Source organism: Zophobas morio, unplaced genomic scaffold (genome assembly GCF_036711695.1).
Source record: "Zophobas morio isolate AGI-343-1 ecotype UQ-CSIRO unplaced genomic scaffold, CSIRO_AGI_Zmor_V1 ptg000026l, whole genome shotgun sequence".
NCBI lineage: Eukaryota > Metazoa > Arthropoda > Insecta > Coleoptera > Tenebrionidae > Zophobas > Zophobas morio.
This window is the reverse complement of record NW_026972131.1, coordinates 12,177,194-12,200,895: the sequence shown is the minus strand read 5'-3', so window position 1 is coordinate 12,200,895 and position 23,702 is coordinate 12,177,194. Positions and strand designations below refer to the sequence as shown.

Genomic DNA, 23,702 nt, shown 5'->3' with positions numbered 1-23,702 from the left:
TTTTCGATTTTTCAATTGTTCGAGTTTTAGAATTTTGATTTTTCGAATTCTTGTTTTCTGAATGTCTAGATTTCCCAACTTCTAATTTCTCCATTTTTTTGATTTTCGATTTTCAATTTCTCAATTTTTCGATTCTTGATTTTCAATTTTTCAATTCTCGACTTTCAATTTTCCGAATTTTCCATGTTGTGATCTTTATATTTTTCGAATTCTCAATTTTTCATTTTTTCATTTTCCGATTTTTCGAATTCTGAATTTCCGGATTTCTCAATTTTCCCATGTTTTTTTCATTTGCGATTTCTCGATTTTTCAATTTTTAGATTTTGTAATTTCTCGATTTTCAATTTTACTAAATTTCGATTTTGTGTTTTTTCAACTTCTCGATTTTTTGAATTTCTCAGTTCTCGATATTCCGATTTTTCGAAATTCAATGTTTCGAATTCTCAAATTTTTTGATTTTTCGAATTTTTAGTTGATTTATTATTGTTCCATTTATTGAATTCTCAATTTTTTTTTCGGTTTTTCCAATTCGCAATGAATGAATTTTCGATTTCTCGGTTTTTCGAATTTTCGATTTTAACTCTAAATTTTTCAATGTTTTGAGTTTCGATTTGTGAATTAAGCGATTTTTCGAATTTTCAGTTTTTACATTTTTAAATTCGAACTTTCAATTTGTCGGTTTTTCGACTTTTCGATTTCTCAAATTTTCGATTTTTTAATCTTTTGAGTTTTATATTTCTCAATTTCTCGATTTCGCCTTTTTTTGATTCTCAATTTTCGGTTTTTCCGTTATCAATTTTTAGATTTTTAGATTTTTTTCCTTTTTCGGAGTTTTCTGATTTTCAATTGTTCAATTTTCGATTTCGTTTTTTCGAATTTAAAATATGTATTTTAATTTTTCAATTTGTCTATTTCTCGATTTTTCAATTTTTCTATTTCTCGATTTTTCAGTGTTTTGAGTTTCGATTTCTGAATTTAGCGACTTTTCGAATTTTCAGTTTTCAGATTTTTGAATTTGTAGAATTTTCGATTTATCTGTTTTTCGAATTCATTCATTTTTTGATTCTCAATTTTTCGATTGTTCGATTTTTCGAATTCCCGATTTTCGATTTCCAGTTTTCTTGTTTTTCGAACTTCTTAATTTCTCCATCTTTTGATTCTCGATTTTTAGATTTCTCAATTTTTAGTTTTCTATCGATTTTTCAATTCTTCGATTTTTCGAATTCTCAATTTCCTCATTTTTTGATTCTTGATTTTTCGATATCTCGATTTTCGATTTTTCAAGTTCTCACTTTTGTATTTTTCCGTATTTCGATCAGTCTGTTTTTAATTTTTGTGTTTTCGATTTTTCAATTTTTTTATTGTTCGATTTTTCGAATTCTCGATTTTCGGTTTCTCGAATTTCCAACTTCTTAATTTCTCCATCTTTTGATTCTCAATTTTTCGATTTCTCAATTTTTGGTTTTCTATTTTTGAATTCTACGATTTTTCGAATTCTCAATTTCTCGATTTTTCAATTTCCTCATTTTTTGATTCTCGATTTTTCGATATCTCGATTTTCGATTTTTCAAGTTCTCAATTTTATATTTTTCGGTGTTTCGATTTGTCTGTTTTTGATTTTTATATTTTCGATTTCTCAATTTTTCTATTGTTCGATTTTTAGAATTCTGTATTTTCGACTTCTCAAATTCTCAATTTTCAATTTCTCGATTTTCCAAGTTCTTAATTTCTCCATCTTTTGATTTTCGATTTTCCGATTTAGCGATTTTCGACTTTTAGACTTCTCAGATTTTCGATTTTTCGAATTTGGAATTTTTCGACTTTCCAATTTCCAATTTCTAGATTTCTCAGTTCTCAATTTCTCAAATTTTTAACTTATCGATTTTTTGAACTTCGATTTTTCGAATTCTCAGTTTTCGATGTTCCGATTTTTCGAAATTCAATGTTTCGAATCTTGAAATATTTTGATTTTTCGAATTCTCAATTTTTCTTTTTTTCGGTGTTTCGATTTTTCGATTGTCAATTTCTCAATTTTTCCATTCTCGATTTTGGGTTTTTCGAATTTCCAATTTCTCGATTTTTGAATATCCCCATTTTTTGATTTTCGATTTTTCAAGTACTAAATTTTGTATTTTTCGGTGTTTCGATTTCCCAATTTTCGAATTCTCAATTTTCCTTTTTTTGATTCTTCGCTTTTTCGAATTCTGGTTTTCCCAAATTCTCGACTTCCCAACTTCTCATATCTACATTTTATGGTTCTCGATTTTTCATTTTTTCGATGTTTTAATTTTTCGCTTTTCAATTTGTCAGTTTTTCGATTCTCGATTTTCAATTTTCCGAATTTTTGACATTTCCCCATTTTTTGATTTTCGTTTTCTCTATTTTCAATTTTTCTTAATTTCAGTTTTGTGTTTTTTCAATTTCTCAACATTTTAATTTCTGATTTCTCGATTTTCTGATTTCTGAATTTTACAACCTTTCGATTTTCCGATTTTCGAATTTGTTGAGCTTTCGATGCTTCGATTTCTCGATTTTTCAATTTTCCTATTTTCGATTTTTGTATTTTCGATTTCTCAATTTTTCGATTTTTCGAATTCTGGATTTTCGATTTCTGGAATTCTCAATTTTTCGATTTCTCAATTTTCGACTTTTAGAATTCTCTATTTTTCGATTTTTCGAATTTGGAATTTTTCGACTTTTCAATTTCCAATTTCTAGATTTCCGAAGTTCTCAATTTCTCAAATTTTTAACTTCTAGATTTTTGAATTTCGATTTTTCGAATTCTCAGTTCTCGATGTTCCGATTTTTCGAAATTTAATGTTTCGAATCCTGAAATTTTTTGATTTTTCGAATTCTCAATTTTTCTTTTTTTTTCGGTGTTTCGATTTTTCGAACTTTCATTTTTCTAATTCTCCTTTTCTCAATTTCTCGATTTTTGAATGTCCCCATTATTTGATTTTCGATTTTTCAAGTTCTAAATTTTGTATTTTTCGGTGTTTCGATTTCCTAATTTTCGAATTCTCAATTTTCCTTTTTTTGATTGTTCGCTTTTCCAAATTCTCGATTTTCCAACTTCTCAATTTTTCCATTCTCGATTTTTGGTTTTTCGAATTTTCAATTTCTCGATTTTTAAATATGTATCACCATTTTTTGATTTTCGATTTTTCAAGTTCTAAATTTTGCATTTTTCGTTTTTGTTTCGATTTCCCAATTTTTCCAATTCTCAATTTTCCTTTTTTTGTTCGCTTTTCCGAATTCTGGTTTTCCCAAATTCTCGATTTCCCAACTTCTCATATCTACATTTTATGGTTCTCGATTTTTCGTTTTTCCGGTGTTTCAATTATTCGCTTTTCAATTTCTCAGTTTTCCGATTCCCGGTTTTCAATTTTCTGAATTTTCAATTTTTGATTTTTATAGTTTTTAAATTCTCAGTTTTTCGATTTTTATCGACTTCTTAATTCTTCAATTTTTCCATTATTCGATTTTTCCATTTTTCGATTTTTTCGAACTCTCAATTTTTCGATTTCTCGGTTTTTCAATTTATCGATTTTCAATTTCTATATTTAGCGACTTTTCAAATTTTCAGTTTTTAGATTTTCGAATTTCCCGATTTTCAATTTGTCGATTTCTTGGTTTCTCGAGCTTTCGATTCTTGGATGTCTCCATTTTTTGATTCTCAATTTTCGAATTCTGGATTTTCCATTTTTTCGATTTTCGATTTCTCAGTGACACCAACGTTAGCACAAAAAATTACAAAAACATAACCTAAACGAGATTCGAAATTCAGCGAATTTTTAACAAAAAATGCAAACTAGTGCTATAAAATGTGATTTTGTAAGCCTTGTACCATGGAGGAAGGAATATATTCCTTCCTCCATGCCTTGTACGTTTCCAATTTCAAATTTCACTATTATTTCACTGCAATTTAAGGTTATGTCACGGCTCGATGCGTCAATAACACCAACATTGCCACAAAAAATACCAAAAACATAACCTATATAAACACATTCAAAATTTGCCGAATTTCGAACAAAAAAGTGCAAATGAACGTAATTTCGTGAGTGTTGTACTTTTAAATGTTTACAATTAGTGTCAAAACCCACCAGGTAAGCACTTGTTACTAATATTGATCAAACTTTGTATCGTTGTTCGAAAATGATTAGAAAAGTCCCCAAGCACATCACCCTCATCCTAAATGAAACCGACACAATTTTCCTGCTTGATTTACCCAGTTGTATCGTACCGAGGGACACCCCTGAGGGCGAAGCCTCCCAGGTAGACAACCAATTGTACGATTACTTGACCACAGGTAAAGGGCGCAACCGTAAAGTAAGCAGCATCGGGGTCCAAACAATCCCCGTTTTACTAAAAACCAGACACACCCAACCCATCCATTATGAATTCAGCGACAATTCAACCTTCGCCTCAAACTGGGAAATGTACGACACGTACAAACAAAAAGAACTGGAAGAAACGCAAGACGAATACGCATACGAGTCCGACGTAACACTAGACGAAGAAGTGGTTGAAAACGACCACCAGTTAAAAGAGGAAGTCACGCTGGAACAACTACGAAAAACGCGTCAAGAAAAAGAGCTAGAAGCGCTCACAGTTAACGAAAATTTTTTTAACGCGGCCCTCGTCATAGAGCGACTTTTGGCTAATAATTGCTACAACGAAGAGCAGAAACATTTTAAAGGTATTTTGGAGCGGGATTCCGACCCGGTTATTAAGTATAACTACAAACTAGAACTCCTGTGGACTTTTTGTAACGACGACACGAGAAGCAGATGCGTCACTGGAATTTCGTTCACCAGTTTTGAATTTATCGATTCGTTAATTTTTCGATTTTTTAATTTTTCGTGTTTTCAGGTAGTACTCGATTTTTCAATATTTCGATTTGCGAAATTTCAGGTTTACGGTTTTTCGATTTCTGATTTTCCCAATTTTTCTCTTTGTAGATTCTTCATTTTCCGATTTTTCGAATTCTCAATTTCGTTTTTCAATTTTTTAATTTTCGATTTCTCGACTTTTCGATTTTTTGATTTGTTGATGGTCGATTTTCGAATTTGAAATGTCCTTATTTTTGGATTTCTCGATTTTACAGTGTTTGGAGTTTTTAAGATTTTTGAATTTCTAGAATTTTCGATTTCTCGATTTTTCGAATTCTGGACTTCTCAATTTCTCGATCTTTCGAATTCTTAATTTTTGGCTTTTTTGATTGTTCGATTTTTCGAATTCCCGTTTTCTCATTTTCTCAGATTCCCATTTTTTCATTTTTCTCCATTTTTTGATTTTCCGATGTTTCGAATTTCGACTTTTAGAATTTAGATTTTCCGAATTCTCAATTTCTCGATTTCCCAATTTGACAATTCTCCATTTTCTGTTTCTCGATTTCCCGATTTTTGTATTTTCAATTTTGGATTTTTCGAATTAATTCTCGGTTTTTCATTTTGTCGGTATTTTTTATTTTCAATTTCTCAATTTTTCGTTTTTTATCGATTTTTCAAATTTTGAATTTCTCGATTTCTGAATTTCCCCATTTTTTGATCCTTAATTTTTAAGTTCTCAGTTATGTATTTTTCGGTGTTTCGATTTTTCTGTTTTTGATTTTTGTATTTTCGATTTTTCGGTGCTTCGATTTCTCGATTTTTTGAATTTTAGATTTCTCAATTTCTCGATTTTTTAAATTCTCAAATTTCACATTTTTAATTGTCCGAGTCTTCGAATTTCGATTTTTCGAATTCTTATTTTCTGAATGTCGATTTCCCAACTTCTAATTTCTCCATTTTCTGATTTTCGATTTTCAGTTTATCAATTTTTCGATTCTCGGTTTTCAATTTTTCAATTCTCGATTTTCAATTTTTCGAATTTTCGATGTTTTAATTTTTATATTTTTCGAATTCTCAATTTCTCGATTTGTCAATTATCCCATTTTTTTTATTTACGATTTCTCGATTTTTCAATTTTTAGATTTTGTAATTTCTCGATTTTCAATTGTTTGAAATTTCAGTTTTGTGTTTCTTCAATTTCTCAACATTTTCATTTCTAATTTCTCGATTTTCCGATTTCTGAATTTTTCAACCTTTCGATTTTCCGATTTTTGAATTTGTTGAGCTTTCTATGCTTCGATTTCTCGATTTTTTGACTTTAATTTTTCCATTTCTCGGTTTTTCAATTTTTTGATTTCTTGATTTTTCAGTTTTTCTATTTTTCGACTTTTCAGTGTTTTTTGAGTTTCGAGATTCTTCGAATTTTCAGTTTTTAGATTTTTGAATTTGTAGAATTTTCGATTTATCTGTTTTTCGAATTCATTCATTTTTTGATTCTCGATTTTTCGATTTTCAATTTTCCGAATTTTAGATGTTTTATTTTTTCGTTTCGTATCGATTTTTCAATTCTTTGATTTTTCCATTTTCCGATCTTCGAATTCTCGATTTCTCAATTTCCCTATATTTTTTTTATTTTTGATTTCTCGATTTTTGGTTTTCCATGGATTTTTCAATTCTTAGATTTTTTGAATTTTCAATTTCCCGATTTCTCAATTTCTCCATTTTTTGATTCTCGATTTTCGATTTTTCAAGTGATTTATCTGTTTTTGATTTTTGTATTTTCCATTTCCCAATTTTTCTATTGTTCGATTTTACGAAATCTGGATTTTCTCGAATTCTCGATTTACGATTTCTCAAATTCTCGATTTTCCAACTTCTTAATTTTTCCATTTTTGATTCCCGCTTTTTGGATTTGTCGATTTTCGACTTTTAGAATTCTTAGTTTTTCGATTTTTCGAATTCTGAATTTTCCGACTTTTCAGTTTCCAATTTCTAGGCTTTGAAATTTTTTCAATTTCTCAATTTTTCGATTATCGATTTTCAATTTTCCGAATCTTTGATTTTTTTATTTTTATATTTTTCGAATTCTCAATTTTTCATTTTTTATCGATTTTTCCGTTTTCCGATTTTTCGAATTCTCAATTTCCCCATATTTTTTATTTTCGATTTCTCGATTTTTTGTTTCTCGATTTTTCGAATGTTCACATTTTCGATTTTTCGTATTCTCGATTTTTCATTTTTTCCTTGTTTCGATTTTTCATTTGTCAATTTCTCGATTTTTGGTTTCCCGAATTTTCATTGTTTTAATTGTTATATTTTTCGAATTCTCACTTTTTCGTTTTCAATCGATTTTTCGAAGTCCCAATTTCTCGATTTCTCAATTTCCCCATTTTTTGACTTTCGATTTTTCAAGTTCTTAATTTTGTATTTTTCGGTGTTTCGATTTCTCAATTTTCCTTTTTTTGGTTGTTCGCTTTTTCGAATTCCCGGTTTCTCAATTTCTAGATTTCCCAATTTCTCATATCTGTTCTAAATTTCTGTCGGGTAATAAATTTATGATTTTATTATTATTATTATTATTATTATACATATCTCCATTTTTTGATTCTCGATTTTTGAATTTTAGATTTTTGATTTTTATAGAACTATAAAAATCAAAAATCGAAAATTCAAAAATTGAGAATTTCAAAACTTTTTTGATTTTCAATTTCCCAAATTTTCGATTTTTTGATTTTTATATTTTTCGACTTCTCAATTTTTTGTTTTTTTATCAGTTTTTCAGTTCTTCGATTTTTCCATTGTCCGATTTTTCGAATTCTCAATTTCTCGATTTTTCAATTTCCCCTTTTTTCCTATTTGCGATTTCACTATTTTTTAATTTTTAGATTTTGGAATTTCTCGACTTTCAATTTTTCGATTTCTCAAATTTTCGAAATTTTAGTTTTGTGTTTTTTCAATTTCTCAACATTTTTATTGCTGATTTCTCGATTTTCAGATTTCTGAATTTTGCAACTTTTGGATTTTCCGATTTTTGAATTTGTTGAGCTTTCAACGCTTCGACTTCTCGATTTTTTGACTTTTGAATTTTTCGATTTCTCGGTTTTTCAGTGTTTCGATTTCTCGATTTTTCAATTTTTCTATTTCTCGATTTTTCAGTGTTTTGAGTTTCGGTTTCTGAATTTAGCGACTTTTCGAATTTTCAGTTTTCAGATTTTTGAATTTGTAGAATTTTCGATTTATCTGTTTTTCGAATTTATTCATTTTTTGATTCTCGATTTTTCGAATTTTCGTGTTGTCGATTTTTCATTTTTTCGGTTTTTCGATTTTCTATTTCTTAATTTTTCGATACTCGATTTTTGATTTTTCGAATTTTCGATGTTTTGATTATTTATCATATTTTGAATTCTCAATTTTTCGATTTTTCAATTTCCCATTTTTTGATTGTCGATTTTTTGGTATCTCGATTTTCGATTTTTCAAGTTCCCAATTTTGTATTTTTCGGTGTTTCGATCTGTCTGTTTTTAATTTTTGTATTTTCGATTTCTCCATTTTTCGATTGTTCCATTTTTCGAATTCCCGATTTTCGATTTTTTGATTTTCCAATTTCTTAATTTCTCCATCTTTTGATTCTCGATTTTTCGATTTCTCAATTTTTGGTTTTCTATCGATTTTTCAATTCTTCGATTTTTCGAATTCTCAATTTCCCCATTTTTTGATTCTCGATTTTTCGATATCTCGATTTTCGATTTTTGTATTTTCGATTGTTCGATTTTTCGAATTCTAAATTTTCGATTTCCCGAATTCTCGATTTTCGCTTTCTCAAATTCTCAATTTTCGATTTCTCGATTTTCCAACGTTTTAATTTCTCCATCTTTTGATTCTCGATTTTTCGATATCTCAATTTTCGACTTTTAGAATTCACAGTTTTTCGATTTTTCGACTTTTCAATTTCCAATTTCTAGATTTCCAAAGTTCTCATTTTCTCAAATTTTTAACTTCTCGATTTTTTGAATTTCGATTTTTCGAATTCTCACTTCTCGATGTTCTGATTTTTCGAAATTCAATGTTTCAAATCCTGAAACATTTTGATTTTTCGAATTCTCTATTGTTCGTTTTTTGGTTGTTCGATTTTTCGAACTTTCATTTTTCTAATTCTCCTTTTCTCAATTTCGCGATTTCCCATTTTCTCATTTCTCCATTTTTTTGATTCTCGACTTCTGAATTTTCGAATTCTCGATTTTTTATTTTTTCGATTTTCAATTTCTCAATTTTTTGATTATCGATTTTCAATTTTCCGAATTTTCGATTTTTTTATTTTAATATTTTTGAATTGTCAATTTTTCATTTTTTATCGATTTTTTCGTTATCCGATTTTTCGATTATCAATTTCTCAATTTCCCCATATTTTTTATTTTCGATTTGTCGATTTTTTGTTTCTCGATTTTTCAAGTTTTCACTTTTTCGATTTTTTGATTTTCCAACTTCTTAATTTCTCCATCTTTTGATTCTCGATTTTTCGATTTCTCAATTTTTGGTTTATCGATTTTTCAATTCTTCGATTTTTCGAATTCTCAATTTCCCCATTTTTTAATTCTCGATTTTTCGATATCTCGATTTTCGATTTTTGTATTTTCGATTTCTCAATTTCTCGATTGTTCGATTTTTCGAATTCTAAATTTTCGATTTCCCCAATTCTCGATTTTCGATTTCTCAAATTCTCGATTTTCGATTTCTCAATTTTCGACGTTTAGAATTCAGTTTTTCGATTTTTCGACTTTTCAATTTCCAATTTCTAGATTTCCGAAGTTCTCATTTTCTCAAATTTTTAACTTCTCGATTTTTTGAATTTCGATTTTTCGAATTCTCAATTCTCGATGTTCCGATTTTTAGAAATTCAATATTTCAAATCCTGAAATTTTTTGATTTTTCGAATTCTCTATTGTTCGTTTTTTGGTTTTCGATTTTTCGAACTTTGATTTTTCTAATTCTCCTTTTCTCAATTTCGCGATTTCCCATTTTCTCATTTCTCCATTTTTTTGTTTCTCGACTTCTGAATTTTCGAATTCTCGATTTTAATTTTTCGATTTTCAATTTCTCAATTTTTCGATTATCGATTTTCAAAATTCCGAATTTTTGATTTTTTTATTTTAATATTTTTCGAATTCTCAATTTTTCATTTTTTATCGAATTTTCCGTTTTCCGATTTTTCGAATTATCAATTTCTCAATTTCCCCATATTTTTTATTTTCGATTTCTCGAATTTTTGTTTCTCGATTTTTCAAATTTTCACTTTTTCGATTTTTCGAATTTTTGTTTCTAGATTTTTCAAATTTTCACTTTTTCGATTTTTCGTATTCTCGATTTTTCATTTTTTCCTTGTTTCGATTTTTCATTTGTCAATTTCTCGATTTTTTGATTCTCGATTTTTGGTTTCCCGAATTTTCATTGTTTTAATTGTGATATTTTTCGAATTCTCACTTTTTCGTTTTCAAACGATTTTTCGAAGTCTCAATTTCTCGATTTCTCAATTTCCCCATTTTTCGACTTTCGATTTTTCAAGTTCTCAATTTTGTATTTTTCGGTGTTTCGGTGATTTTTGGATTTCAAAACTTTTTTTGGTTTGTCAATGGTCGATTTTCGAATTTGAAATATTCTTATTTCTCGATTTTTCAATGTTTCGAGTTTCAATTTCTATATTTAGCGACTTTTGAAATTTTCAGTTTTTAGATTATCGCATTTCCCGATTTTCAATTTGTCGATTTCTTGGTTTCTCGAGCTTTCGATTCTTCGATCTCTCCGTTTGTGATTCTCAATTTTCGAATTCTGGATTTTTTAATATGAGATTTCTCGGTAATACCAACGTTGGTACAAAAAATTACAAAAACATAACCTAAACGCGATTCGAAATTCAGCGAATTTTTAACAAAAAATGCAAACTAGTGTTATAAAATGTGATTTTGTAAGCCTTGTGCGTTTCCAATTTCATATTTCACTATTATTCACGGACCTCTACTATTTCACTGCAATTTAAGGTTATGTCACCACTCGATCCGTCAATAACACCAACATTGCCACAAAAAATACCAAAAACATAACCTAAACACATTCAAAATTTGCCGAATTTCGAACAAAAAAGTGCAAATGAACGTAATTTCGTGAGTGTTATACTTTTAAATGTTTACAATTAGTGTCAAAACCCACCAGGTAAGCACTTGTTACTAATATTGATCAAACTTTGTATCGTTGTTCGAAAATGATTAGAAAAGTCCCCAAGCACATCACCCTCATCCTAAATGAAACCGACACAATTTTCCTGCTTGATTTACCCAGTTGCATTGTCCCGAGGGACACCCCTGAGGGCGAAGCCTCCCAAGCAGACAACCAATTGTACGATTACTTGACCACAGGTAAGGGGCGCAACCGTAAAGTAAGCAGCATTGGAGTCCAAACAATCCCCGTTTTACTAAAAACCAGACACACCCAACCCATCCACTATGAATTCAGCGACAATTCGACGTTCGCCTCAAACTGGGAAATGTACGACACCTACAAACAAAAAGAACTGGAAGAAACGCAAGACGAATACGCGTACGAGTCGGACGTAACACTAGACGAAGAAGTGGTTGAAAACGACCACCAGTTAAAAGACGAAGTCTCGCTGGAACAACTACGAAAAACGCAGCAAAAAAAAGAGCTAGAAGCGCTCACAGTTAACGAAAATTTTTTTAACGCGGCCCTCGTCATAGAGAGACTTTTGGCCAATAATTGCTACAACGAAGAGCAGAAACATTTTAAAGGAATTTTGGAGCGGGATTCCGACCCGGTTATTAAGTATAACTACAAGCTGGAACTCCTGTGGACTTTTTGTAACGACGACACGAGAAGCAGATGAGTCACTGGAATTTCGTTCACCAGTTTTGAATTTATCGATTCGTTAATTTTTCGATTTTTTAATTTTTCGTGTTTTCAGGTACTCGATTTTTCAATATTTCGATTTGCGAAATTTCAGGTTTACGGTTTTTCGATTTCTGATTTTCCCAATTTTTCTCTTTCTAGATTCTTCATTTTCCGATTTTTCGAATTCTCAATTTCGTTTTTCAATTTTTTAATTTTCGATTTCTCGACTTTTCGATTTTTTGATTTGTTGATGGTCGATTTTCGAATTTGAAATGTTAATATTTTTCGATTTCTCGATTTTCCAGTGTTTGGAGTTTTTAGATTTTTGAATTTCTAGGATTTTCGATTTCTCGATTTTTCGAATTCTGAACTTCTCAATTTCTCGATCTTTCGAATTCTTAATTTTTGGCCTTTTTGATTGTTCAATTTTTCGAATTCCCGTTTTCTCATTTTCTCAGATTCCCGTTTTTTCATTTTTCTCCATTTTTTGATTTTCCGATGTTTCGAATTTCGACTTTTAGAATTTAGATTTTCCGAATTCTCAATTTCTCGATTTCCCAATTTGACAATTCTCCATTTTCTGTTTCTCGATTTCCCGATTTTTGTATTTTCAGTTTTCGAATTTTGAATTCTCGGTTTTTCACTTTTCCGGTGTTTCAATTTCATTATTTTCAATTTCTCAATTTTTCGCTTTTTTGATTGTTCGATTTTTCGTATTCTTGTTTTCTGAATGTCTCGATTTTCGATTTCTCGATTTTTTGTTTTTCCAACTTTTTAATTTCTCCATCTTTTGATTCTCGCTTTTTAGATTTCTCAATTTTTGTTTTTTTGTCGATTTTTCAATTCTTCGATTTTTCGAATTCTCGATTTCTCAATTTCCTCATTTTTTGATTTTTGATTTTCGATTTTTCAAGTTCTCATTTTTGTATTTTTCCGTATTTCGATCTGTCTGTTTTTAATTTTTGTGTTTTCAATTTTTCAATTTTTTTATTGTTCGATTTCTCGAATTCTCGATTTTCGTCTTTTCGATTTCTCGATTTCCGATTTTTCAAGTTCTCAATTTTGTATTTTTCGGTGTTTCGATTTGTCGGTTTTTGATTTTTGTATTTTCGATTTCTCAATTTTTCGATTTTTCGAATTCTGTATTTTCGATTTCTCGATTTTCCAACTTCCTAATTTCTCCATCTTTTGATTCTCGATTTTCGACTTTTAGACTTCTCAGTTTTTCGATTTTTCGAATTCGGAATTTTTCGACTTTTCAATTTCCAATTTCTAGATCTCCCAAGTTCTCAATTTCTCAAATTCTTAACTTCTCGACTTTTTGAATTTCGATTTTTCGAATTCTCAGTTCTCGATGTTCCCATTTTTTCGAAATTCAATGTTTCGAATTCTGAATTTTTTTGATTTTTCGAATTCTCAATTTTTCGTTTTTTGATTCTTCGATTTTTCTAATTCTCGTTTTCTCAATTTCTCGATTTCCAATTTTCTCATTTCTCCATTTTTTGATTCTCAATTTCTCGATTTTCGAATTTTCCATTTCTCAATTTCGCAATTTCCCCACATTTTTTTAATTTTTGATTTCTCGATTTTTCGAATTTTCAGTTTTTCAATTTTTCTATTGTCAATTTCTCATTTTTTCAATTCTGGATTTTCGGTTTTTCGAATTTTCGGTGTTTTGATTTTTATATTTTTCGAATTCTCACTTTTTCGTTTTCAATCGATTTTTCAATTCTTCGAGTTTTTAAACTCTCAATTTCTCGATTTCTCAATTTTTTCATTTTTTGATTTTCGACTTTTCAAGTTCTCAATTTTGTATTTTTCGGTGTTTCGATTTCTCAATTTTTCGAATTCCCAATTTTCCTTTTTTTGATTGTTCACTTTTTCGAATTCTCGTTTTCTTAATTTCTCGATTTCCCAATTTCTCATATATCCGTCTTTTGATTCTTGATTTCATGATTTTCGAATTTTCGAATTCTCGATTTTTCATTTTTTCGGTGTTTCAATTTTTGGCTTTTCAATTTCTCAATTTTTCGATTCCTGATTTTCAATTTTCCGAATTTTCGAGTTTTGATTTTTATAGTTTTTGAATTCTCAATTTTTAGATTTTTATCCATTTTTTAAGTTCTCATTTTTTCAGCTTTTCGATTTTTTATTTTTTCGGTATTTCAATTATTCGATTTTCAATTTCTCAAATGTGCGACTTTCGATTTTCAATTGTCCAAATTTTCGATGTTTTGACATTTATATTTTTCGAATTCTCAATTTTTCGATTTCTCAGTAACACCAACGTTACCACAAAAAATTATAAAAACATAACCTAAACGCGATTCGAAATTCAGCGAATTTTTAACAAAAAATGCAAACTAGTGCTATAAAATGTGATTTTGTAAGCCTTGTACGTTTCCAATTTCATATTTTACTGTTATTTCAAAGCAATTTAAGGTTATGTCAGCACTCGATGCGTCAATAACACCAACATTGCCACAAAAAATACCAAAAACATAACCTAAACACATTCAAAATTTGCCGAATTTCGAATAAAAAAGTGAAAATGAACGCGATTTGGTAAGTGTTGTACTTTAAAACGTGTACAGTTGGTGTCAAAACCCACTAGGTAAGCTACTAATATTGATCAAACTTTGTATTGTTGTTCGAAAATGATTAGAAAAGTCCCCAAGCACATCACCCTCATCCTAAATGAAACCGACACAATTTTCCTGCTTGATTTACCCAGTTGTATCGTCCCGAGGGACACCCCGGAGGGCGAAGCCTCCCAGGTGGACAACCAACTCTACGATTACTTAACCACAGGTAAAGGGCGCAACCGTAAAGTAAGCAGCATCGGGGTCCAAACAATCCCCGTTTTACTAAAAACCAGACACACTCAACCCATTCATTATGAATTCAGCGACAATTCAACGTTCGCCTCAAACTGGGAAATGTACGACACCTACAAACAAAAAGAATTTGAAGAAACGCAAGACGAATACGCGTATGAGTCCGACGTAACACTAGACGAAGAAGTGGTTGAAAACGACCACCAGTTAAAAGAGGAAGTCTCGCTGGAACAACTACGAAAAACGCAGCAAGAAAAAGAGCTAGAAGCGCTCACAGTTAACGAAAATTTTTTTAACGCGGCCCTCGTCATAGAGCGACTTTTGGCCAATAATTGCTACAACGAAGAGCAGAAACATTTTAAAGGAATTTTGGAGCGGGATTCGGACCCGGTTATTAAGTATAACTACAAGCTAGAACTCCTGTGGACTTTTTGTAACGACGACACGAGAAGCAGATGCGTCACTGGAATTTCGTTCAACAGTCTGAGTGAGGACATCATCGCCGTGGGTTACGGTAAATATTATTTCATTGACCGCAAAAGCACCGGCATTGTCATGATTTGGAATATCAAAAATCCAAAACAGCCTGAACGCGAGTACTATTTTAAACACTCAGTCACCTCGTTGGCGTTCTCCCTCAAAAACCCGAATTATCTAGCGGTTGGTTTCTACAACGGAAACTTACGAGTTATTGACGTTAGTAAGCGCGACCTGGTGCTCCTTGGAGACGACTGCGTGACGTCATTCGAACCCGTTTGGGACGTGTTATGGTTCGAGCAAGACGGCCACGAGTACTTCCTAGCGTGCTTCGGCGACGGCCGCATTTGCAAATACCACTTCTACGACATGCAGATGGAGTTCGTGCAAATCATGAGAGTCGAAAAAGTCGAAGGCAAACTAAAGGGGTTGAAAGCGTTGAGGTTGTTCGAAGGCAACCAGGTGTCCTCCTCCAGACACGCTTCCGTCGTCCGACTGTGCCTCCACGCCGGCGACCCCTTGCTTTACTTCGTCGCCACCACCGAAGGAGTCATCCACAAATGCACCCCCAACTACTGCACGCAACACAAGGGGATGTTCAAAGCCCACGAGGGTGCCATCCACGCCATCAAGTTCTCCCCTTTCATAGACAAATTGTTCGCTACTTGCGGCGACGACTTCCAAGAATGCGTGTGGATCGAGGGCATCGACGAGCCGCTGATTACGTCGCGGTACTGCATGGAGCCGGTGCTGGACGTGGAGTGGAGTCCGTCGCACTCGACGATTTTGGTGAGTCTTCGCGGGATGGATGTTTTTTTGTGGGATTTTCAGAGGAAGGTTTACTCGCCGCAGAGTCAGACGAAGTCGCCCACGAATTCGAGGAATACGGTTTGCAGGTTTACGGCGGGCGGGCGGTGTTTGTTGATTGGGGATGTCGATGGGAATGTGCACGTTTTTGCGGTTAGCGGGTTGCCGATGGCGGCGTTTTTTCAGAAGAATTTGTTTCTGCAGTCGGTTAAGAGTATTCTGGCGACGAATACGGAGATGATGGTTAAGCTGGGGAAGTTGGAGGCGCAGAAGTGGATTTGAGGGAGGGGCGGGATTTTTTGTATAGAACCCTAGATGTTTTTTGTGTCTTATTTCATTTTTTTTGTCGATTCTTTGTGTTTTGTTTTTGGACATTGTATTTTTGTATTTTGGGTGACTTTTTTCTTTCGTCTTCTTTTTGTCATGTTTTATCATTTTTTCGGTTCAATTTTTCAGTGTTTCAATTCGCAATTTTTGCAATTTTTTAATTTTACAGTTTTGTCCATTGAAAATTTTTTCATATTTTACTCGATTTTAATTTTTTCAATTTTACAATTTTTGTTTTTTCAATTTTTCGATTTTAAAATTGTTCGTTCCTTCAATTATTATTGGATTTTTCGATTTTTTAATTTTTCGGCTTTTCGATTTCTGAATTCCTCGATTTTTCCATTTTCTCCCACGATTTGTCGGTTTCTCGACTTTTCGGTTTGTGATTTCTCAATTTCTCGATTTTTTAATTTTTAGATTTTCTGAATTCTGAATTTTTGGAGCTTTCGATTCTAAGATTTTGGAATTTTTCAATTTTTCTGAATTTAGCGACCTTTTCGAATTTTCAGTTTTTAGATTTTTGAATTCGAATTTTCGATTTGTCGGTTGTTTGACTTTTGACTTTTCATTTTCTCGAGTTTTCGATTTTTAAATTTGTCGATTTTCCGATTTCTCAATTTCTCGAACTTGCGATTTTTCAATTTTTCGATTTTTTGAGCTTTGAATTTTTCGATTTTTCCTTGTTTTGATTTTTGGACTTTTCGATTTTTCAATTTTTCGATTTCTCGATTTTGAAATATTCTTTTTTCTTCGTTTTCTCGATTGTCTCTTTTTATTTTCAATTTTTGAATTTATCGATTCGTCAATTTTTCGATTTTATAATTTTTCGTTTTTTAAATTTCTCAATTCTAAAATTTTTCGCTTTCTTCAATTATCCGATTTTTCAATTTTTCGAATTTTTGATTTCTCGATTTTTGGAAATTTCAGTTTTACGAATTCTCGATTTGTCAATTTTTAGATTTTCGAATTTATCGATTTCTTGGTTTCTCGTCTTTCGGATTTTCAATTTCTCTAAATTTTTAGAAATTTCAGTTTTCTGTTTTTTCAATTTCTCTACATTTTCATTTCTGATTTCTCGATTTTCCGATTTCTGCATTTTTGATTTCCTGATTTCTGAATTTCTCGAGCTTTCGTTTCTTCGATTTCTCGACTTTTTGACTTTTGAATTTTTCGAATTTCGTTTTTGCAGTCTTTCGATTTTTCGTATTCTTGATTTTTCATTTTTTGGATTCTTGATTTTTCATTTTTTCGGTGTTTCGATTTTTCGATTTTCCATTTCTCAATTTTTCGGTACTCGATTTTTGGTCTTTGGAATTTTCGATGTTTTGATTATTATATTTTTCGAATTCTCAATGTTTGGTTTTTTCGTCGATTTCTCAATTCTTTGATTTGTCGAATTCTCAGTTTCCCCATTTTTTGATTTTCGATTTTTCGATACCTCGATTTTCGATTTTTCAAGGTCTTAATTTTGTATTTTCAGTGTTTCGATTTTTCTGTTTTTGATTTTTGTATTTTCGATTATTTCTCCATTTTGTGATTCCCGATTTTCGAATTTTCAGTTTTCAGAATTTTTGATGTTTTAATTTTTATATTTTTCGAATTCTCAATTTTTCGTTTTTTATCGATTTTTCAATTCTTGGAGTTTTCCATTTTCCGATTTTTCGAATTCTCAGTTTCTCGGTTTCTCAACTTCCCCATATCTTTTTATTTTCGATTTCCCGATTTTTTGACTTTTGAATTTTTCGGTTTCTTAGTTTTTCAATTTTTCGATTTTCGATCTTTCGAATTCTTGATTTTTGATTTGTCGATGGTCGATTTTCGAATTTAAAATATTTCATATTTTCGATTTTTCAATTTTTCTATTTCTAGATTTTTCAATATTTCGAGTTTCAATTTCTGAATTTAGTGACTTCGAATTTCCGGTTTTAAGTTTTTCCGATTTTTCAGTTTTTCGGTTTTCGATTTTTTGATTTGTCGATAGTCGTTTTTCGAATTTGAAATATTCTTATTTTTTGATTTTTGGTTTTCCCGATTTTTCTGTTTGTAAATTTCACTTTTCGATTTTCCAGTTTTTAGATTTTTCAGTTGTCGATTCCTCGACTTTTCAAATTTTCTATTTCTCGATGTTTCGAGTTTCGATTTCTGAATTTGACGACTTCGAATTTTCAGCTTCTAGATTTTTGTTTTTTTAGAATTTTCGATTTCACATTTCTTTTTCAATATGGATGAAAAATAAACTATTCTATTATATTCCCGATTTCTCATATTTTGATTCTCGATTTTCAGTTTTTCGAATTCTCAATTTTCTATTTCTCAATTTCCCAGTTTCCCCATTTTTTGGTTCTCGATTTTTGGATACCTCGATTTTCGATTTTTCAAGTTTTGTATTTTTCGATTTTTCTGATTTTGATTTTTATATTTCCGATTTCTTGATTTTCCAATTTCTAAATTTCTCTATCTTTTGATTCTCTATTTTTCGACTTTTTGATTTTCGACCCATAAAAATTCTCACTTTTTCGATTTTTCGAATTCTGAATTTTTCGACTTCTCCAATTTCTAGATTTCTTGATTTCTCAATTTTTCAACTTCTCGATTTTTCGTTTTTTGATTGTTCGAGTTATCGAATTTGGATTTTTCGAATTCTCGTTTTCTTAATTTCTCGATTTCCCAATATCTCATTTCTGCATTTTTTGGTTTTCGATTTCTCGGATTTCCGAATTTTCGAATTCTCGATTTTTCAATTTTCAATTCTTTAATTTTTCCACTTTCCGATTTTTCGAATTTTCGATTTCTCGATTTCTCAATTTCCCTATGTATTTTTTTATTTTTGATTTCTCGAATTTTTGATTTTTCGATTTCTCGATTTTTTTATTTCTCGATGGTCGTTTTTAGAATTTGAAATATTCTTATTTTTGAATTTCTGATTTTCCTGATTTTTCTGCTTCTAGATTGAACAGTTTTCCAATTTTTGAAAATTTCTCAATTTTTCAATTTTTAGATTTTCGAATTACTCGATTTTCAATTTTTCAATTTCTTGATTTCTCGTTTTTTTGATTTTAGATTTCCCAAAGTTTTCAAAATTTCAGTTTTGTGTTTTTTCAATTTCCCGACATTTTTAATTTTGATTTCTCGATTTTCCGATCTCTGAATTTCTCGACCTTTCAATTCTACGATTTCTCGATTTTTTGACTTTTGAATTTTTCGCTTCCTCGATTTTTCAATTTTTTGATTTCTCGATTTCTCGATTTTTTGGTTTGTCGATGGCGGATTTTCAAATTTGAAATATTATTTTTCTATTTCTCGATTTTTCAATTTTTCAATTTTTCAGTTTTTCGAGTTTCGATTTTTCGTTGTTTCAAGTTTCAGTTCCTGAATTAAGTGACTTGTCGAATTTTTAGTTTTTATATTTTTAAATTCGAATTTTCAATTTGTCGGTTTTTCGACTTTTCAATTTCTCAAGTTTTCGATTTTTCAATTTTCCGTTTTTTCGTATTATCGATTTTCCAATTCTCAATTTTTGATTTTTCCAATTTGAAATTTTTTATTTATTTATTTTTTTAAATGAAAGTTACAGAGTGGAGGATGGAAAAATGTTTTCATATTTCGATTTTTTTAATGTTTTGATTTAAAAATATTTCGATATTTCGAATTCTCAGTGTCTCGATTTCTCAATGTCCCCCTTTTTGTTTCTTGATTTTTCGATTTCCCAATTTTTGGTTTTTCCGAAGTCTGAATTTCGACTTTTCGAATTTTCAGTTTGTTTAGTTTTTCTTTATCGATTTCTCAATTTTTCAACTTCTTGATTTTTCGAATTCTCAATTCTCGATTTTCCGATTTTTCTAAATTCAATGTTTCGAATTCTCAAATTTTTTGATTTTTCGAATTTTCAATTTATTTATTGTTCTATTTTTCGAATTATCAAATTGTTTGGTTTTTCGATTTTTCCAACTTTTAATACATACATATTGTCATATTTATATTGTCCGAATTCTTAATTTTTGAATTTTCCGATTTCTCGATTTTTCAATTTTTCTATTTCTCGATTTTTCCAATTTGAAATTTTTTATTTATTTTTTAAATGAAAGTCACAGAGTGGAGGATGGAAAAATGTTTTCATATTTCGATTTTTTTAATATTTTGATTTAAAAATGTTTAGATTTTTTGAATTCTCATTGTCTCAATTTCTCCCGTTTTGGCTCTTGATTTTTCGATTTCTGAATTTTTGTTTTTTTCAAATTCTGAATTTCGAATTTTTGGTTTTTCAATTTGTTTAGTTTTTCTTTCTCGATTTCTCAATTTTTCAAATTCTAGATTTTTCGAATTTTCAGTTCTCGATGATCCGATTTTTCGAAATTCAAATTTTCGAATTCTCAAATATTTTGATTTTTTGCATTTTCAATTTATTTATTGTTCTATTTTTTGAATTATCAAATTTTTTGGTTTTTCGATTTTTCCAACTTTTAATACATATTGTCATATTCATATTGTCCGAATTCTTAATTTTTGAATTTTCCGATTTCTCGATTTTTCAATTTTTCTATTTCTCGATTTTTCCAATTTGAAATTTTTTATTTATTTTTTAAATGAAATTCACAGAGTGGAGGATGGAAAAATGTTTTCATATTTCGATTTTTTTAATGTTTTGATTTAAAAATATTTCGATATTTCGAATTCTCAGTGTCTCGATTTCTCAATGTCCCCCTTTTTGTTTCTTGATTTTTCGATTTCCCAATTTTTGGTTTTTCCGAAGTCTGAATTTCGACTTTTCGAATTTTCAGTTTGTTTAGTTTTTCTTTATCGATTTCTCAATTTTTCAACTTCTCGATTTTTCGAATTCTCAATTCTCGATTTTCCGATTTTTCTAAATTCAATGTTTCGAATTCTCAAATTTTTTGATTTTTCGAATTTTCAATTTATTTATTGTTCTATTTTTCGAATTATCAAATTGTTTGGTTTTTCGATTTTTCCAACTTTTAATACATACATATTGTCATATTTATATTGTCCGAATTCTTAATTTTTGAATTTTCCGATTTCTCGATTTTTCAATTTTTCTATTTCTCGATTTTTCCAATTTGAAATTTTTTATTTATTTTTTAAATGAAAGTCACAGAGTGGAGGATGGAAAAATGTTTTCATATTTCGATTTTTTTAATATTTTGATTTAAAAATGTTTAGATTTTTTGAATTCTCATTGTCTCAATTTCTCCCGTTTTGGCTCTTGATTTTTCGATTTCTGAATTTTTGTTTTTTTCAAATTCTGAATTTCGAATTTTTGGTTTTTCAATTTGTTTAGTTTTTCTTTCTCGATTTCTCAATTTTTCAAATTCTAGATTTTTCGAATTTTCAGTTCTCGATGATCCGATTTTTCGAAATTCAAATTTTCGAATTCTCAAATATTTTGATTTTTTGCATTTTCAATTTATTTATTGTTCTATTTTTTGAATTATCAAATTTTTTGGTTTTTCGATTTTTCCAACTTTTAATACATATTGTCATATTCATATTGTCCGAATTCTTAATTTTTGAATTTTCCGATTTCTCGATTTTTCAATTTTTCTATTTCTCGATTTTTCCAATTTGAAATTTTTTATTTATTTTTTAAATGAAATTCACAGAGTGGAGGATGGAAAAATGTTTTCATATTTCGATTTTTTTAATGTTTTGATTTAAAAATATTTCGATATTTCGAATTCTCAGTGTCTCGATTTCTCAATGTCCCCCTTTTTGTTTCTTGATTTTTCGATTTCCCAATTTTTGGTTTTTCCGAAGTCTGAATTTCGACTTTTCGAATTTTCAGTTTGTTTAGTTTTTCTTTATCGATTTCTCAATTTTTCAACTTCTCGATTTTTCGAATTCTCAATTCTCGATTTTCCGATTTTTCTAAATTCAATGTTTCGAATTCTCAAATTTTTTGATTTTTCGAATTTTCAATTTATTTATTGTTCTATTTTTCGAATTATCAAATTGTTTGGTTTTTCGATTTTTCCAACTTTTAATACATACATATTGTCATATTTATATTGTCCGAATTCTTAATTTTTGAATTTTCCGATTTCTCGATTTTTCAATTTTTCTATTTCTCGATTTTTCCAATTTGAAATTTTTTATTTATTTTTTAAATGAAAGTCACAGAGTGGAGGATGGAAAAATGTTTTCATATTTCGATTTTTTTAATATTTTGATTTAAAAATGTTTAGATTTTTTGAATTCTCATTGTCTCAATTTCTCCCGTTTTGGCTCTTGATTTTTCGATTTCCGAATTTTTGTTTTTTTCAAATTCTGAATTTCGACTTTTCGGTTTTTCAATTTGTTTAGTTTTTCTTTCTCGATTTCTCAATTTTTCAAATTCTCGATTTTTCGAATTTTTAGTTCCCCATGTTCCGATTTTTCGAAATTCAAATTTTCGAATTCTCAAATTTTTTGATTTTTTGCGTTTTCAATTGATTTATTGTTCTATTTTTTGAATTATCAAATTTTTTGCTTTTTCGATTTTTCCAACTTTTAATACATATTGTCATATTTATATTGTCCGAATTCTTAATTTTTGAATTTTCCGATTTCTCGATTTTTCAATTTTTCTGTTTCTCGATTTTTCCAATTTGAAATTTTTTATTTATTTTTTAAATGAAAGTCACAGAGTGGAGGATGGAAAAATGTTTTCATTTTTCGACTTTAATATTTTGATTTAAAAATGTTTCGATTTTTCGAATTCTCAGTGTCTCGATTTCTCAATTTCCCCCGTTTTGGCTCTTGATTTTTCGATTTCGAAATTTTTGTTTTTTTCAAATTCTGAATTTCGACTTTTCGATTTTTCAATTTATTTAGTTTTTCTTTCTCGATTTCTCAATTTTTCAACTTCTCGATTTTTCGAATTCTCAGTTCTCGATGCTCCAATTTTTCGAAATTCAATGTTTCGAATTCTCAAATTTTTTGATTTTTCGAATTTTCAATTTATTTATTGTTCTATTTTTCGAATTATCAAATTTTTTGGTTTTTCGATTTTTCCAATTTTTAATAGTCATTTTTATAATTATAATTCTTAATTTTTGAATTTTCCCCTTTTTTTTCAATTTGAAATTTTTTATTATTGACAGAGTGGAGGATGGAAAAACGTTTTCATTTTTCAATTTTTTTAATGTTTTGATTAAAAAATGTTTCGATTCGTTTTTAGATTTGTCAAATTCTCAGTTCTCGCTTTTTCGGTGTTCCGATTTTTGAATTCTTGATGTTCCAATTCCCAATTTTCGATTTTTAACGATTTGATTTTAAAATTTTTCCTAATTTCTCAATTTCGCCCCTTTTGGCTCTTGCTTTTTGGATTTCTCAATTGTCGTTTTTTCTAATTCTGAATTTCGACTTTTCGATTTTTCAATTTTTTTATTTTTTCTTTCTCAATTTTTCAACTTCTCGATTTTCTTAATTTTGATTTTTCGAATTCTAAAATTTTTTAGTTTTTCGGTTTTTCGAATTTTCAATTTTTCGATATCTTGGTTCTCCATTTTTCGATTTTCGGTGTTCAATT

General features: G+C 29.5%; 1 protein-coding gene across 1 annotated transcript; it reads left to right on the top strand.

Annotated features, from left to right (window-relative positions):
- The first annotated feature begins 14,386 nt into the window (after positions 1 to 14,386).
- On the top strand, positions 14,387 to 16,132 carry LOC135136071 (dynein axonemal intermediate chain 4-like). Its single transcript, XM_064065198.1, has one exon. The coding sequence runs from the start codon at positions 14,387 to 14,389 to the stop codon at positions 16,130 to 16,132; it is 1,746 nt and encodes a 581-aa protein (XP_063921268.1).
- The last annotated feature ends 7,570 nt before the right edge of the window (positions 16,133 to 23,702 follow it).